Raw genomic sequence first — 17,260 nt, forward strand, 5'->3', positions numbered from 1 at the left:
TCCCCACGCAGCCCCGCGCGCTCCCCACGCAGCCGTGCGTCCCCTCCACGCACTCCCCACGCACCCCTACATCCCCCACCACTGCATCCACATTCCCCACGTGCAGCCTTACATCCCACCCACACAAACACCCCCTAAATCGCCCTTCCAAGACCCACATGTTCCCCCACTCACATCCCCTGCACACTCTTAAATCTCTGACACACACACCCCTACCATACCCCCACACACGCTTACACCCTCTCCACACACACACCCACACCTTGTGCACACAAACTTCCCACAYGCATCCCACACAAACACACCCCTACATCCCCAACATACACCTCCCACAAACCCCTACATCCCCCCTACACACACTCCCACATCCCCCTGACGCTCCCCTCACCTGCATCCTCCCAACACACACCCGTGCAGTCCTCCCGCCATGGACGCATGCACGCACGCGCGCGCGCGCACACACACACACACCATGCTCCACCACCTGCACCCCCACATCTTTTCAGGTGGCCTTGGAGCTGTTGCCAGCCCTGAGCTCTGCTGTGGCAGCAGGATGGGAAAGGGGGTGGGGAAGAGCCAACAGCTCTTTCTTTGTATTTTTACTTTTGAAACTGTTCTAAAAGTTGTTGTGTGGAACAGGTGGAAAGTACAGACTTGGCTATCCTGTTGCTGTGGTAACACTGCTGGAAATATGTTACAGATTTTGTCTATGCACACATTTTGTGTGTGTGTGTGTGTACGCATCTAACACACAAAAATGTTGCAGTCTAAATGATTTGCTTGGTATTGTGTTTTAATACCACTTTCTATTCAAGCATCCTRCTTATTGTTACTGTTAGTCAAGAGAGATGACTGAAGGAGAGCTGAAACTTGTGCTAGGAATTTCATAAGAATTCTTTAATATTTCTATGTTCTTTAGTAGATATAGTAATTCTGTCATATTTACWTCTGTTTTCTTCTCTGTCACTCATMTTCATTGGATGGAGTAGATACAGATGATACTAATGTCCATGAAGTTACTGTTGAGAATTGGGGGGGTTTATCACCAGTAAGAGTCTGTATTGTTTAGCTTTGAAGAAAATACTACAAATGCTATTTGTTCTCTGAATGTAAACCACTATAGATTTGCAAAATTTGCAGATCATGTGTCTGTCTTGGGCATTTTTCTTCTCAAGTTTTATCTCTTTGCCAGTTCATTTTCAGGCTCGGCCATTTTTGCTGGGCTTAGTATCAAGCATTAACTTTCATGGAATTCAGAATATTTATGCCAATGATAATATCTCCCTTCAAGTATGGGTTTTCCTCTGAATTAAAAAAAAAAAAGGTTTTATTAGTTTCTTACTAGTTTTCTGAATCTATCTCCTAAAACAAAAGCTACAGGTCTATTTGAAAGGTTTTCCCTACATAACTAGACTTTCTGGTGGTATTTTATTTAAAAGTTTGGAGGTCTGCAGAGAGACTTCCAAAATGTCACTGCTAAATGTAGGGTAGAAAAGTCCAGGTTTTGTTACTTACAGATAACACTCATGTAGGGGAATAACAATATCTGAAAGTTTTTTCACATTGAAGGAAAATGTTTCTAACTTACCTTATTGCATGCATGGGTATACCTTACAGCATTGGTTGAATTGTTTGAATTGTTACTTCTTGCAGGTTCGGGAGTGGAAAAATGAAGGCAGTAAAAGATACATGTGCACTGGTCGGCCAGGCTGGTTAACTGTATCGCTTCGCGTTGGAAAGTATAAGAAGATTCACAAGAACATCATGATCAACTTAATGGATGTTCTTGAAGTGGACAGTGAAAGACAGGTAACAAATATCTCACAGAGATTTAATAATAATAAAGTAAGCATCTTTTTACTGTATTTATAGCTGAAGCAGACATTAAATTCCATAGAGAACGAATGATTTCTGTTGGGAGAAAAAAAAAGGAACTACAAATCCTAGTATAAAATGCATTCATGTCTCTGTCTGTGTGTAAGGGATTTTTTTTTATTGTCTTGGACTTAAATATTTGCTTGCAGTGTTGAGATTTAGCTGTGCCAGCTGGAGCATAGCTTCCTCCCAGCAATAAAAAAACTCTCAAAAAGGCTTTCTCTTTACATGGAAGTCCTCTAGATCTCTTTAAAACTTGAATCCAGTGCCTGAGTTCCTGCTCTCTGGACATACAGAGGCAGCAGTGAAAACCAGAGTTCTGGGTTCCTTGTAGTAGTGCTCATGCCAAGTATCTCTAAGAAGCATCTAGTAATTTTTTTTTAACTTAAAACTGATTTAAGTTTGTTTATATTAATCATGTTGATCTCAGGCATTTTGCTAAAACAACTAAAAAGCTTAGTCATATCAGTGCAAGTTTTAATGTAGATAGTATTAGAGGGAAGAAAATGTACCTGAATTAGAGCTGAGCACTAGTTATGGCTGATGTGCAATTCTTAYGCATTCTACAAAGCAGTCTTCGGCATGCCCTACCTTTGCATAAGGAATTGTAAATACGGTTTGGGGAAGCAAATAATAAACTTTACTCTTCTATTTAGATTTTTTTCCTAATGCCTAGATAATGTATCCATAAATAGGGACTATCACAAGAAAGACTATTAAATAATTGTGTGTTTTGGTTTTTTTAATAATTTTGGATAAATTGAATGAACAAAGACTTCTTGTATAAGAAAATCCACTGCCAATTCACTTTGGCTGGGGCTGCATACCTTTACATGGTATTTCAACCTGCTTGCCAATGTTGGAGAAAGTTTTTTTTTTTTTTCTAAATGCTCTTCATTCTTCACTAGGTATGCGTGGCCACTACTGTTGTGTCATATATGCAGGGCATTGGTATCAATTTCTTGCATCAGTAGTACAAACTTTGTATATGTACACAAATGCTCCACTCAAATTTACTGCATATGAGAAGATCTAATTAATGGCATTAATGATTAACATAGTATGGTTATAAATTGGTAGCTACTGTTGTAATAAGTAACTGTTGAAGAGCTATAAAGAGCAGACCCACCAAATTTCAAGTTCTGCAATAAATGCTTGGATCATTCCACCAAAAAAACCCAGCATATGGAATTGCTTGATTTTATGTGCTAAAGTGTGAAAGACCAGACTGATTTATGTTTTAGGGGACAGAGCAACAAGATGTTGAGGCAGAGGAGGAATTGCTAAACAGTTTCAACTACTTTTAGTACTGCTTTGGGGAAAGTAAGCCTCTGAATTCTAATAACAGATGGAAGTACAATCCATTTATCCGTATTTTGTCATCCTTAATGCAGATCATTTAATTTATGTTGGGGGGGGGTGGGGGATTTTGTTTCCTTTTTAGGTTGTCCGTGTGGAACCTTTGGTCACCATGGGTCAGCTGACTGCACACCTAAATCCTATGGGCTGGACTATTCCTGTGGTGCCAGAACTCGATGACCTCACAGTAGGTAAGAGTTGTTACGGTGACAAGAAACTGATTTTACTGTATTTTTTAACAGCTTTTCATGCACTAACACATTGAATTATTTCAAATATTCCTAAAATATTCTATTGAACTTTGTATCCTCTTATGGCATTTATGTTATAGGCACTTCCCTTTCTTTAAATAGTCTTAAAGGCCACACCCAGAGCTTCAAAGTGAAGCTTTGTTCACTTAAACCACTTTGTTCTCTTAAACCACTTTCATCTTGAAGTGTATTTCTTTTGATTTGTTATATGCTCTCTTGATAAGGTGGTCTGATCATGGGAACAGGCATTGAGTCTTCATCCCATATATATGGACTTTTTCAACATACCTGTGTGGCCTATGAACTTGTTCTTGCTGATGGAAGCCTTGTGAGATGCTCACCAGTAAGAGACAATGTTATTTTGCTATCATTTACAATGTCATTGAGAGTTATCAGTATGGACATATGATTTAGTATGACATACTTTTTTCAGACTGAAAATTCAGACCTATTTTATGCAGTGCCTTGGTCTTGTGGTACTCTGGGTTTCCTGGTCTCAGCAGAAATAAAAATGATTCCTGCCAAGAAATATGTAAAAATACATTATGAGCCTGTGCGAGGACTGCAGAGGATTTGTGAAAAGTTTACTGAAGAATCTAAGAAAAAGGAGAATAGTTTTGTGGAAGGACTTGTATATTCTTTGGATGAAGCAGTCATCATGACAGGAGTCTTGACTGATGAAGCTGAACAAAATAAGGTAACTAAAGGGAAGCAATTTACTATGAAAAGTTCCCCCCACAATTTAATTGAAAGTGTCCTACTATATGTCAATAAAGAATGGAATAGTATGATCTGAGCAGTATTTTATTGTTAATACAGGATAAAAGGTTTGGTCTATCCATCAGTATATTTTCTCATATACAGAACAATACTGTTTAAAACTGCAGTTATCCAGAGTAACTCTTTTTTTTCCCAGCAAGCTCTTAATATGGTTAATACTGGTRAAACACATCAGGGAAGTATTCTAGAGGGACATGCTATTCCTCCCTTACAACTCAACCGTGAGGCTTTAGATTAGTGATGTGTCAAGAGATCAATATTGTATCAGTATCCTGCCCTCCTAATTTGCTGGCAGCAGCAAGCCTTATTTAAATTTAACCTTCATGAGAGGGGAAGTAAGAGAGCCATGTATGTAGTCAAAAGAAGAAGTGAAGACGCTCAAAATCGTCTGAGACAGTCTTCTTTGAACTGTCACAGATAGTACAACATTGATGCTTCATGCTAGAGGAATTTTGGGGAGCTAATGTTGTCTAGTAAGGTATAACTGTTATTTGTGTTTGTATTTGCTAATGAATATACATTTCTTTTCTTATAGATAAACAGAATTGGCAACTACTACAAGCCATGGTTCTTCAAACATGTGGAAAAGTATTTGAAAGCTGACAGAACTGGAATAGAATACATTCCCTCAAGGCATTATTACCATAGGCATACCCGTAGTATCTTCTGGGAACTCCAAGTAAGATCACTTTCAGGATTAAAATAACAGCTGCTTTTTCCCCACATAGATACCATGTACCTTCTTCCCCTTGGAGGCTATCCTTCTGTCCTTCAAGGCAGAAAGGATCCAGTTGAGTTTATGGCAAATATTAAAGTTACACAGTTTGGCAAATACAAATCTAAAGGCACTTCTTAATATATGAATATGGTATTACGTGATAACTTTTTAATTTCTGTTTTAGTGCTTTTCTGATTTTAGAACTTAAGTACATATGTTAGCATTAAACCTCAATACCTGTTAAGTGATTCCAAAGACAGACAGTAGAAAAACATGAGTGCAGAATTACAGCTGAAAATATGCTCTGCCTAAATTCCTATTACTAGTTATGCAGTAAGATCATTACTTTGAATTCATAAATGTATTTGTCATGTTGTGCATTAACGCAAAACTGTATTTGGCGTTCTGAAGGTTTCCCATTGCTACATTTAGGACTCGCTCAAGTGAGATACCAAATCTTTCAGGTGCCAGAGAAGTTAAATTGGAGTTGGCTGTGTTGGGAGTACTTAAATTTTACAGTTTTTAAGTGCTGAAGTACTGTCTTTTGGTTTACTTAGATATTTTTACTCTCACATTTTCTTTTTCCTTCCTGTTTAAAGGATATCATTCCTTTTGGCAATAACCCTGTTTTCCGTTACCTGTTTGGCTGGATGGCTCCTCCAAAAATCTCTTTGTTAAAACTGACCCAAGGAGAAGCTATTCGAAAGCTGTATGAGCAACATCACGTTGTGCAAGATATGTTGGTCCCAATGAAGAGCCTTGAAAAATCTATCCAAACCTTCCATGTTGATCTTAATGTAAGAATGCAATAAATCTTAGATTGTGTAATATGTCTTAAGGCCGGTAGTCACCAGTCATAAAACTGTGGTTGGTTATTATCATGTTGTGGGAACTACTGCGTTTCACAAGCCTACAATGTAGGCTGCAGGAGGAATGAACAGAGCTTTCTGAAAAAGGAATAAATACATGAGATTCAAATTTTAATCAGCTAACAATTCTATAAGACTTATCGTTTACTAAAGTTTGAACTGATTTTTCATTCACCTAAAATCACTGGCTGTCTCACTGAACCCAAGCTGTGGGAATGAATTTCCCATTCTTGCTTTTGTTCTTCGTATTATTCTAGTTAGCATAAGAAGTACAAACTTCCCAGTTTCAGTTTTGGACTGAGCTGGAAAAGAAAACTCTTCTTTTTACTCAGAATATGTATTCACTTGTTTCTTTGGGATCAGGGATGTTGTCTTCACTTCAGTTTTAAAGGTACTTCATTCAGATTTTAAGATATTGGAGGTAGGGGGATGTAATTCCCAGAGGACACTGCACTTATTTTGAGCATCCCAATTCATTTGCATTACAATCATTTGAAAGTGGATCTACGAACTATAGCAAGAGAATTGGAAAGGAAGACGTGTATAAGTTTGCATCCCAAACTGTGACAAAGTCCTCTTAAGTCTTAATTTTGTCACCCTTATTAATAGATAGTTTAAATAATTGTTTTGTTAAAAATAAGCAATAAATTTTTTTTTCCCTCTGGCAGGTATACCCTCTTTGGTTATGTCCATTCATATTGCCCAATAATCCTGGTATGGTCCACCCAAAAGGGGATGAAGCAGAGCTCTATGTGGATATAGGAGCTTATGGAGAGCCCAAAACAAAACAATTTGAAGCCAGGGCTTCAATGAGACAAATGGAAAAGTTTGTAAGAAGTGTTCATGGGTAAGGTTCCCCCTTTTCAGAGTAATAAGTGTTGTGTAATTTAAAACTGTGTGGTTTAATCATACTTATGTAATCCTGTAGCAATTTAACATTGCAATAATTTAGCAGTCACAGTAATGGAAAGCTGGTTTTAATTACTAATTCTGATGTTACAGTTTTAAAATATGGTTGCACTTCATGGCATGATTGGGGAGGGGAGGGAAGGAGAGGGGAGGGGAAGTGTCCTCTTAGCTCTAGGAGTAGAAAGAGTCTCTTCAATACCAAAGTGTAAACAGACAGGTACAGATGGGACTGAGCACGTGTGCTGGTATGTGCAGTAACTGACCCTGAACAAGTTCCTGTCCAAAGCTGCGTTCGTGTGGGTCGGTGACTGCTCTCTCAGCAAGGCTGGCGAGCCCAGTGCTTTGGACGGCAACTGCTGAGCTTACGTACTGAGGCTGGCTTGTTTCAGGGCGGTCCAGAGCCAAGGCAGAGCAAGTGTTGCCTTGGCCGCAATTGGCCACAGTCCCCTTCCTAATCCTCCAGTTTGGATAGCTTCCCTGCCTGCCCCGTGCTGCAGTTCTGCCCTGTCCTTGTGCTGATGTTTCAGTGGAAGCAGGGCTTGCAAAGGAAGGCAAGCCTTGACTGCTCTCTGTAATCCCTGTGCTATGGGAGCCTTTTCTTGCTCACAGCCAGGRCTTTCAGAACCTCCTTTTCACTGCCCTGATTCTTACTACATAGGATCACAGAAGGACTGAGGTATTTGCTCACCGTCTGTCATAGGCTCACACCAGTCTAATTTGCCATAGTATTGGCAGCAGAGAAGCAGTTACAAACTTTTTTCTTGAAAACAACTGCATAATATTTGTGCCATCAGCATAATTTATCTGCATTTGTATTTTGACCTACTTCTCATATAACAGTGGTTATATCCCATGTGGCTTAGTAATAATGGCAAGTCTGCTTCAAGATGATATGAGGAGTGTAAATGACTTCTAACTAGAGTGTTCTGTGAGATAACAAAGCAATTGAAAGTTAATTTAAAGTTTTTACCAACAAAGTTTTATCTCTTTTGTACCTGTCACTGGGACAGTCTTACAGTTTCATAATCACTCATAAGACCAGAGCTTCTATGAAATATTGTGTTTTACTGCTGTACTCAATATTAGGCTGTATTGTAGAGGGAACGCTGTGAAAGTAAAGTCCATAACTAACTAATGATTCCATTTATTTTTGTAAATGGTGCTATGTTACACTGTTTCATTTATAATTTAAATTTATATTCTTGGCCTGGTCTGATCTGGAATCTTTTGCCTTCCCCATTCTATTCTCAACATCGAGTTCAAAGAAATCTAAAAAAGTCAAAGCAAAAATCACTGCATCTGTCTTAGTGTATTGTAATGCTGACTAATACAAGAAGCCATAATTGTATCCCCATTGATGCAATGGAGGAACATGCAGAAAACATGCAGGAAGAAAAAAATTATTTGAAGCTGAATTTAAAAGCTTTTGAAAGAAGGAAAAGGAAAGCAGGCTTTCCAAAGTAGCTAAAAGAAGGGAGTATTTAGGATGGGAACATCAGGGCTGTCAGGGAGTATTTAGGTCATGTTTGATTTTTCTTCCAGTGTGTGGGTTCAGACTCCTGATTTGGAGCAACTTTGGAAGTTCTCCCTAGATCTGTGTTTCTGTGAATACAAGCTGATAGAACAACGTTAGAAAATTTGATTGCAGATGGTTAGCAAATCTAAACATGAATAATTGTGTTAGATGTATGATTTTTTTTTAAGCTTCTCTCCCTTTTGTTTCATAGGGTAGCAAAACTAATAGAAATGTCAATACATTGATGGCTGAGGAAGCGTTCTGAACCAAATTTTAAAAGTAATATTTCTGTTAATTGCTTTCTCTTCCCATACTCCCCTCCACCACCAAAGTTCTATATAGATATTCTGCAGTTTTCACTATTATATGTTGTTTTCCCTTGGAAAGCAGATCATGATAGTATTAAATTCCCAAAGTATAACAGACTGCGTGTACCCACATAATTCATTTGAACAATTATATTTGCTTGTTCTTAAATAGCATGTTTTGATGGTTTTTTGTTGAATATTTGCTATTTATAGCTCACTGAATTTTTTTTATTATGTCTGAAATCCTTTGGCACAAGTAATGTTGAATTTCTTGTGTTTGGATTTTTTTTCCCTCCAGTTTCCAGATGCTGTATGCAGATTGCTATATGACCCGTGAGGAGTTTTGGGATATGTTTGATGGTTCATTATACCATAAGCTGAGGGAGCAAATGAATTGCAAGGATGCCTTTCCAGAAGTGTATGACAAAATCTGCAAAGCTGCGAGGCACTGAGCCTGAATAACCTAATCAAGCAATCAGGGAAAAATGGATTTACCTGTAGCTGGTCAGCATAACATTAAAAAAAAAAAAAAAAAAAAAAAAAGAAAAAGAAAAGAAAAAGAAAAAAAAAGGAAAGAGGCTTTACTGCTGTCTAAATAAGCTCATTCTTGCTGATATTTTAAAGATATGAACTCCTGCTTTATAAATTTATGTTTAGTATTCATTAGTATGTGTTAAAACAGTTTTTCCAAACTCAGTGATTGTTTTTTAAGAAATCTTAAGCGCTAACCTTTGTCTCTTGGGTCTGATATAGTGAATTCATCTAATTTCAAGTGTAAGGAAAATAGCTGGTAAAAATGAAGATACTCTAAGTTATACCAGCTATTTGCTGTAGTTGTATTTAAAATGACTGTTGAAAAGGATAAGGAGGTCAAAGAAATAGGTGCCAAAGTTGAAAGAATTGTCAAGTTAATCATGAGGTTAAAAACATTTGCCTGCAGTCAGCAGCTTGTAGCACAGCATTATAATCTTCATACTGTACAGTATTCTGTGGTATGTAGTACTGTGTCCTTTGGGTTATACTGTACTATATGGCACTATAATCTCAATAGAGCAGTTAAACTCCCTAACGGTTGCTTCCGTTTCAAAGCTGAGAGCTGAAGTATGAAGAATACCCTTTTTACTTGTGCCTATCAGATTTGTATCAATCTTCATTATAAGTGGATATAGGTTTTAGGTACTTTTGTATTGGTTAACATTGTTTTTCCTCCCCAAAATACCAATGCTCTGGCTTCCTAGACTACTGAAAAAACTGCTGCTATTTCATATAGGCAAATATTAATTTTTACATACATCTGTTGTTTTGTTTTGTTTTTTTGCAAGGTTTTGCTTAATTTTAGTGCCTTATAAGTACTCAGTTGGAGGAAGACATGGGTCATTTCAGACCATTCTGTCTTGGCCAGCAGGAGGAGGAAGCATATTCTGTTCTGACAGTTTAAGCTTTTATTTATACAAGACCATTTAGAGGAAGTGGCTACGGGTGAGAAAAGCTCTTCTTGTGGACAGGCTTTGGTTCTGACTAGAGTGAAATTTTTGCTTTTTGTTTTAGCTGGATTATTTTGATAGGCTTTGTGAAAGGACTGCTTCAGTCACCTGGAGAGGAAATCAGTAGTGCTGTTCAGTTCCCCCTTGCGCTGCGCGCTGGCATAAAYAGCAGCCACGCACCTCATACAATGAAGTGTATGAGTGTGGAAATGCTTTGGCCCTATATTCAGAACATGATTCTGAACCAAGTCCATGTCTTATCCAAGCAGTACTTAAATTTGTTGCTTTAAACCTTACTGAGTTTGAGGTAGAAAAAATGTAATGTTCTTGAGGGTTGCATAGGGAGTAAAGTGAAAAACTTACTGAACAGTTGCCAGAGAGAAGTTTTGTATCTTTTTTTTTTCTCCTGAGTGCTCAACCAATGATTTTATTTATTGATAGATGGATGTATGATCCAGATGAAACCAATGATAAAGCAGTAACGAATAAACTTGGCCTGTTGCTCAGTGACACGTGCTGGGCAAATTGTGTGCAAATAAGGTAGCCCTTAACGTCCTGCGTAGGGGACTGGTAGCAAGAGCAGGCTGCCAAGGGGAGACGCAGCCCATGCAGAGCTCCTGCAGTGCTGCTCAGACCAYGTAGCTGGCTAGGCAGAAGTGGGAGTCGGGTGGGAGGCAGAGCTGTGTCAGTGATCCAGCAGCATTTGCGACACTGCTCCATGCTTCAGGATACAAAGGAAACAGAGTTGTGAGCTGCCTTCCTGCCCCATAAAGGGAGCAGTGCAAGAGCAGTTTCCTTGGCCCTGTGGCAAAGCTGTGATTTAGACCAGTGCTTGTAAGATAATCTGCACAGAGCAAGAATTGGTTTGGTTAGTTTTTAAAAGGGCAATATTAGAACAGCTAGAGATATGCAAATGCTTTTACTTAAGTTGTGTATCTTTCACTTATGTACTGATGTTCTCTAGGTATGCACTGTATTTGTTTTTCTCTTCTTAATTTATCAGCAAACTTGGTATGACATGATTTGGTACTGTTACTATGACTATACCAATCACATATGTGCACATGCATAACTGCTGGTGGTCTTGAAACGTTTCATTGAGCTGTTTAAAATAAAAATAACCGGTGTACTGTTCAGTAGTGTCTTTTAATGAGTGATTACTTACTTTTTAACAGTTTTTTTAATTCCTTCTTGTGCTTACTGTATTGTTGAAAGCGGCCCATGGTTTACCAAGAAGAGTTGCTCTCAGTAGGAGGCCCGAGGTGTGATGAGGATCCTGGTGCGCAAGCGGCTCTGGGAGAACTGTTGTTGAAAGCTGTGGATGTGCGCTTGTCTCTACCCCGAGAAACGCCTGTACAAAGCAAGGCCTCATAGCTGAGCCACAACCTTTCAGTTACATCCTGCTAACTTCAAATATTTCAAAGATTCAGTGCCCTCTTCAACCTGTGGAGTTTCACATCCACATCTCGAGTTACCTCAAAAAACACCTTTACAGCGGTTCTGTAGACTGAGATGGAGACATTCCTCCCTTCCTACGCCTTTGCCAGAGATACCGCATCCCCTTCCACTGCTCTCTTCCATGGTGGAAGTTGCTGTGCTTTCTCTTGAGGTCGAGGTTGCTGAATGCCTGCATCCCACTGAAACTGCAGTTCAGGTGCTAAAGTCCTGGTTTCCTTTAATCAAATTCTGTTTTGGTCTTGACTTAAGCTACTCTTCATAATTCTCCCTTTTGCTACCCCAGCAGTATTTCTGTAGCCTATACTCACCYACATCGCGATTCAAGCATTTCCCTTCAGAAACCCTTTTCCTTTGCTTGCCTTTCTATTACAATAATCAGCATTTCTTTAAATCACTGCAGTTTTACCTGTGTTCAATTATCTCTCCCACCAAAGGGTAATTGCAGATTAATTAGCATACTTAATCAGCCATAACTAACATGTAATTACACCTAAATTTAATTATTCCAGTCTGGTCTAAGTACTACTATGACACTTCAAAAAGATTAACTCTAAATGAACCGCTTAGTCACAATGCAGTTTTATGGCCTCTTTTCATTACCACTAATGAAGCTTTCTGTTYGTTTCACTTTCTTCATTGCTTCTGGGTTTTAATATCCCACAAAATTTGGAATGATGACACTAAATTCCCCCTGATTCCCAGCAGCGTTTCTTAAAACATTTGCGTTGTTAATCCAAGTGAAGCTGTATGTTACAGCTTGTAATTAAGATGCTTGTGCACAACTAGCTAAAGGTAGCACAGCACAAGTATGTGAACTACAGTCGCAGAAAGTTAACCGCGTTCACTCGCTGTAATAGCTATCTCAGAGAAAGCAGCACGAGCTGAGTTGTACAGACAGGCCTTGGGGGAAAAACCATGAGTTACAACACACAGGATGGTTTTCGTTGCTGCCACAAGAATAACAAACACATGCAACTTCTTTAAGTAGTGCAGTTCAGTTGGAAAGGAAATACTTAACACTGAATGAGCTGTGCATGCCAGGAAACCTCCCTGCGGAGGACACAGGGTTTCTAACATCCTCAAGTGTGTCGTTCCTATATGAGCCGAGCTAGAAGTAATGAATTACTCAGCAGAGAAGCCAGTCTGTTGTTTGTCCAAGGAAGGGCGTTTTATTAGCACAGAACGAGATGAGTTTTGTGAGTGTGGCTGCAGYTTATTTGCAGTTTTTCTTATTCATGGTTTTCACTGCTTTCTAGCTCCATCTTAAGTTCAGAAAGCAACAGTGATTTCTTCAGAGGTATCTGGGCAATGCAGAGCAGCAATCAAATCGTTCCAGTTGTTTTTAGCAGGAGGCTTGAGCCGCTCACTGTGAAAAGAGGATGCGATTCAGTGGGCTCAACGTATTGGCTGGATTAATCTCTTTAGTCTTAATGAGCTTGGAGGTGAGCACAGCTCTTAAAAGCCTGGCTATTCCTTTGAAACTACCACTTTATCTTGAAAAGTGATTTGGGGGGCTAGTTCTGTTTTATCGTAGAAATCCATTCAGTGAGTTTGAATTCCAAGGCACGTGCTTGTTGTTCAGACTGTTTTTCATACCTCCTGGAACTGCAAAATTAACAAAGCCGCGCAATGTTGAAAGCTGGATTTCCTTATGTCTCCTCCTCCCTCAAAAGATCAGTTAGCCAACTCGTAGCTGCCCTCAGTTACATTCAGCTAACAGGTTTGTAACTACTCTCTGGAGAACAAGAAAGAAAAACTAGCCCRGCCTTCACAGTGCTGCCGGCCCTTTGCGCAGCCACAGCAGCTTGCTAATCGCCGCCGCGAGCAGAAGCGAAAGCGAAGGGCTATCCCGAGGTCTCTCATTAGTATGGTTCCTAACAGCTTTGCAGGGCTTTCATCCTGGCAATGTCAAAGCCCTTTGCAATGGAAGTGAGCCTTGTCCGCTTCTTCCTCCTAATGGGTAAACTAAGGCACAGTATGAAAAGCGGGTTTTGTTGGAGGCTGCTAAGCAATGCAGTGCCAGCCCCGGGAACAAGCCTGGATAGCTTGGTTATCAACGCAGTGTCCTCTTCTCTTCCAGGCTGCCACCTCTAACTCAAATGAAAACTGCTTGTGTGCAACTGCTCTGCGTGCAAATTGCGTCCCACAGGATGAAAGCACGGCCACCGTGGTCCCCGTAAAGTGCCCTGATGGCCAGTAATCGCCCTTGCTTGGTGGGGAAGCACTCGGGTCCCCTCACATTCCTGGGAGAGGCAGCAAACAGCTAAGGGAGCTATTCCCGGAGGCACGGGTGATTTAGCTATGGTGRAGCTGGCAAGCACTGCTCCGTCCCAGTCCAGTGCTCTAACTACACGACCGTCCCTCTGCTCTTCAGCCTCTCGCATTGGTCGTAAATGGTCAGTAACGTGCACTCGGTCTCCTGAGACCTGCTCAGGGCAAAGGCTTTTACCATAAGCCAGTTGCACCAGTAAGCCAGTAACCGCTCAAAACACCCATCATACACCAGACTTACAGCAAGTAGGCATCCCGCTCCAGGTTACTCAGGTACCGCCGCGTTTCACACTGGTACAGGGACTGGTACCTGGTCTTCTGAGGAGATTTCTCATGTTGGGTGACRTTGTAGCGACCAACACCTACGGGATTCTGGAAGGAGAAGGCCACAGGTGGTTCCCCGTCATCACAGAGGCAATATGGGTGAGGCAACTGAGGGCAAAGGCAGGAGGGCTTCACAGGACAAGGTCTTCAATTGCAAAAAATACAACAATAATATACAGAGTATATTAACAAAACCAGGTCTATGTTGCAGGGGAGAGAGGAGGAGACCTGTTAATCGGTGTTAGCCCGGGCAGTTGCCCTTCACAAGCAGTTTCTCTTAAGTCACAGCAGTCTGCAAAGAAGTTGGGCCTGATTAACTCTGCTGGCTCATAYGTGCTCCCCGGTTGCCTACCGCTAGCTATAGTCAAGGGCTGCTTTATTGCAGCCTCACCACTGAAATGTAATCTGCCAGCTTCCCCCAGCAATTATAAGGATGTCTTCATCCTTGACCTCTTTCAAGTTGCCTGTTCCCCACTCAGCCGCATAAAGGAAAGAAGCCACATGGAAGTCTGTTCCTCGTTCCTGGCCAAGGTGGACTATTTAAGACTAAAGCTTTCCCTGTCTGCTTTGAGCCCTTCAGGCTTTGTTCTAGCTCTCTGTGGGGAAGCTGCAAAGATGAATGCAGCTCTAAGAGCGGGTACGAAGGGAAGGGCCTGTACCTGCACTGGCGTGTTGCTGTTGCTGCTAGAAGAAATAGTGGCTTTTAAGCAGCAGAATATATAACTTTCTAGGAGGATACATGGAGCCCCTAGCACCTGAAAGAACTCAGATCAGCAGATAACCTAGCTGTCCCCAACCATRAACCGCAACTGATGCAGAGCAGGARGAGTGGGAACAGCTTGAGCCTTTGTGAGCAAGGGCAAAGGCCGGAGGACCCCGACAGAGATCGCGTGGCAGCTGATGAYCCGGCCTCTCCAGCTGCGCCCACGCTGCCTGCGGGCAGTGCCTGCCTACAGCAGTGCCGCTGGACACAGAGGCACAGCAGAAACAGAAGCGTTCACGCATGGCGTCAGCCGCACAAGAAGTCCTCCAGCGTCTGCCCGTGCCGAGAGAGGGCAGGAACGGCAGCAGGGCAGTGTTACGAAGCGCAGGGGAAAGGGACTCAGCCTGCGAGTCCACATGCATCTTCCCATTGATTTGGCAGGGCTTTGGACCAGTCAGGAGGACGGGCTTCACCTCTCATTCTTCAGTAACCCATTCTGGGCAGGAGCAACGGTACCACGAGTGTGACTGATTTACCTAAAGCACTGGCTCCTGAYCAAGTCGCTCAGGTTTCCTTGCTAGTCAATGGGGAGAGAAAAGCACCTCCTGAGGTCAATCTATCCTACAGGAGCTATCTATCCTGCTGTTCCAGATGGCCACCCCATGCAGGACATCTCTTGCTCAGAACATGCTGAGGACACTCATAAGGCTGAGTGAGGTGTATCCCACCCTTACTTTTGTCCTCTGGCAGAGGGCCACCAATGGCTCGCGGATGGTCATAGAGGAAGCTCAGAGCATGACAGTTCCTGTGTCCTTCTCTTCTCATTGTGTCTTTTCACTCACCTCATTCCCAGCAAAGAGGCAGCAGGACTTTCTGTCAAATCTCTTGGCAGATGACCAAAATGGGGGTCGGTTGAAGTATTCTGACCTCTCAACAGGCTCTGGATCGTATGAGCCTGGCCCTGCAGCAAACTGCAACAGAAGGAAACCGCTTACACTTCAGTTTGCTGGTAAAAGGAGCCGCACCACGTCAGAGGGACACTCTCCCAGGCCCTAATGCAGTCCCATATGGTTGTATGCAGCCGTTTGCAGCCGTTTCCCATCCACGGGTGCAGGGCTGGATCAGGGCCAGGATCAGCAGCAGCTTCTGGGAAGCCACACTAGTAGCAGCTACTGCATGCTGGCCTGCAGCCAGCCATGGTTGCCACACATGGGGAAGCTGGGTGCTGCCATCTGCCTTTGCTGGTGTCCAGCACCTCCTGCAGGAACATCTCACTCCTGCCCCCACTGCAGTCCAAGGCAGCTCTGCACAGCAGCCTCCGTGAGCAGAGACAGCTGGGACGAACGAGCCTGCCATCCTCCCTCATTTCCTGTGTGGCTGCTAGGTGGCTTTGCTACGTCTGTGGCCACTGTCACACTGCTAATGACTTCTCCAGCTGTTTCCCAACTGCTCTGGCTTCTCCTGCAGCTCACTCCAGGGAGCATGGACTTCTCCGAGCTGCTACTGCTGCCTTTAACAAGCCTATTTCTTCCATAAGGGAGCTGCAAGTGCCCAAGGGCCATGCCTGGAGGGCAAGACTAGCAGGTGCCAGAGGTTTTTATTCATGGCCCCAAAGGCACCAATAGGTCTTAATTGTCCTGGCTGGCCTTGCCCAGGCTCCTCACCCACACACCCTTTGGCCAGTGGTCCCAGGTCTCATTTAGGCTCTGGCCTGGGCCCTCAGTTTTGGCTTGAGCTGTGTTATAGGTGACTCATCTCTGTTTCTATCTCCTGGATGCACTTTCGACCTACATTATAGGTAGTCTTTTCTCCAGGAAGAACCTGGAGATGCATGTTACAGCCTTGCCTCCTGCTTGGTCTCAGCCCCAGCTCCCGCCTGGGCCCCCAGCACCATGAGGAGGTGTTGGTGGCCCCAGGACAGGGAGGTCACCCCGYCTCACTCACCGTGTCCCGGGGGCACTGGCTGAGCGTGGCCCAGAAGATCCTCTCGGYGGGGCGGCCCGGCTCCCTCGGCACGGTGCTGAAGCGCCCTTTCTTCTTGTTGTCCCTTGACGTCAGCTCCTCCAGGAAGCTCTTGACACCACCAGCGCTCAGCTCAGCACCACTGGGCTGCCAGGGGCAACGTTACGGAGCGAAACCGAGACGGGGCTGGCTCCCGGCGCRAGCTGGCTGTCCCCGGGGGGGGCAGCGCACCAGCAGTCCCACGGCTGCTCGGGGACCCGGCGCGGGCAGCACGGCTACGCACCTCCTGCACGCGGTGGCCGCACCGGGCCGGCTTCGACCTGTCGCCCGAGAAGAGCTCGTAGGGGCCGCGGACGCTCACCACCCGCTTCAGCAGCTCGTCGATGCTGTTCGGCAGGTTGTAGGTGGCCGGCCCCAAGCCGCTGCCCTGCAGGGCCGAGCGGGGCCGTCAGGGCTGGCGGCGGGGCCGGCGG

The 17,260-nt window shown here is 43.0% G+C and overlaps 2 protein-coding genes across 2 annotated transcripts in view; one reads left to right on the top strand and one right to left on the bottom strand.

Moving 5' to 3' along the window:
- The first annotated feature begins 1,655 nt into the window (after positions 1-1,655).
- Positions 1,656-11,205, top strand: DHCR24 (24-dehydrocholesterol reductase). The gene is made up of 8 exons (XM_085307986.1): positions 1,656-1,809; positions 3,320-3,425; positions 3,710-3,828; positions 3,919-4,182; positions 4,801-4,944; positions 5,583-5,780; positions 6,521-6,699; positions 8,884-11,205. Exons 1-8 carry the CDS (start codon positions 1,690-1,692, stop codon positions 9,035-9,037), a joined length of 1,284 nt encoding a protein of 427 aa, XP_085164112.1. The 5' UTR covers positions 1,656-1,689; the 3' UTR covers positions 9,038-11,205.
- Positions 11,206-12,640: 1,435 nt separating this feature from the next.
- The window catches only part of CIMAP2 (ciliary microtubule associated protein 2), a 6,349-nt gene continuing 1,729 nt past the window's right edge, over positions 12,641-17,260 (bottom strand). The window contains exons 2-6 of the mRNA XM_085308179.1: positions 17,071-17,214; positions 16,770-16,934; positions 15,668-15,796; positions 14,040-14,170; positions 12,641-12,893 (exon numbers count right to left, since the gene is read on the bottom strand). Of these exons, the coding sequence (XP_085164305.1) occupies positions 12,797-12,893; positions 14,040-14,170; positions 15,668-15,796; positions 16,770-16,934; positions 17,071-17,214 (666 nt within the window). The 3' untranslated portion in view covers positions 12,641-12,796. The remainder of the gene's footprint in view (positions 12,894-14,039; positions 14,171-15,667; positions 15,797-16,769; positions 16,935-17,070; positions 17,215-17,260) is intronic.

Source organism: Rhea americana, unplaced genomic scaffold (assembly GCF_003343005.1).
Source record: "Rhea americana isolate MKP2758 unplaced genomic scaffold, rheAme1 scaffold_27, whole genome shotgun sequence".
NCBI lineage: Eukaryota > Metazoa > Chordata > Aves > Rheiformes > Rheidae > Rhea > Rhea americana.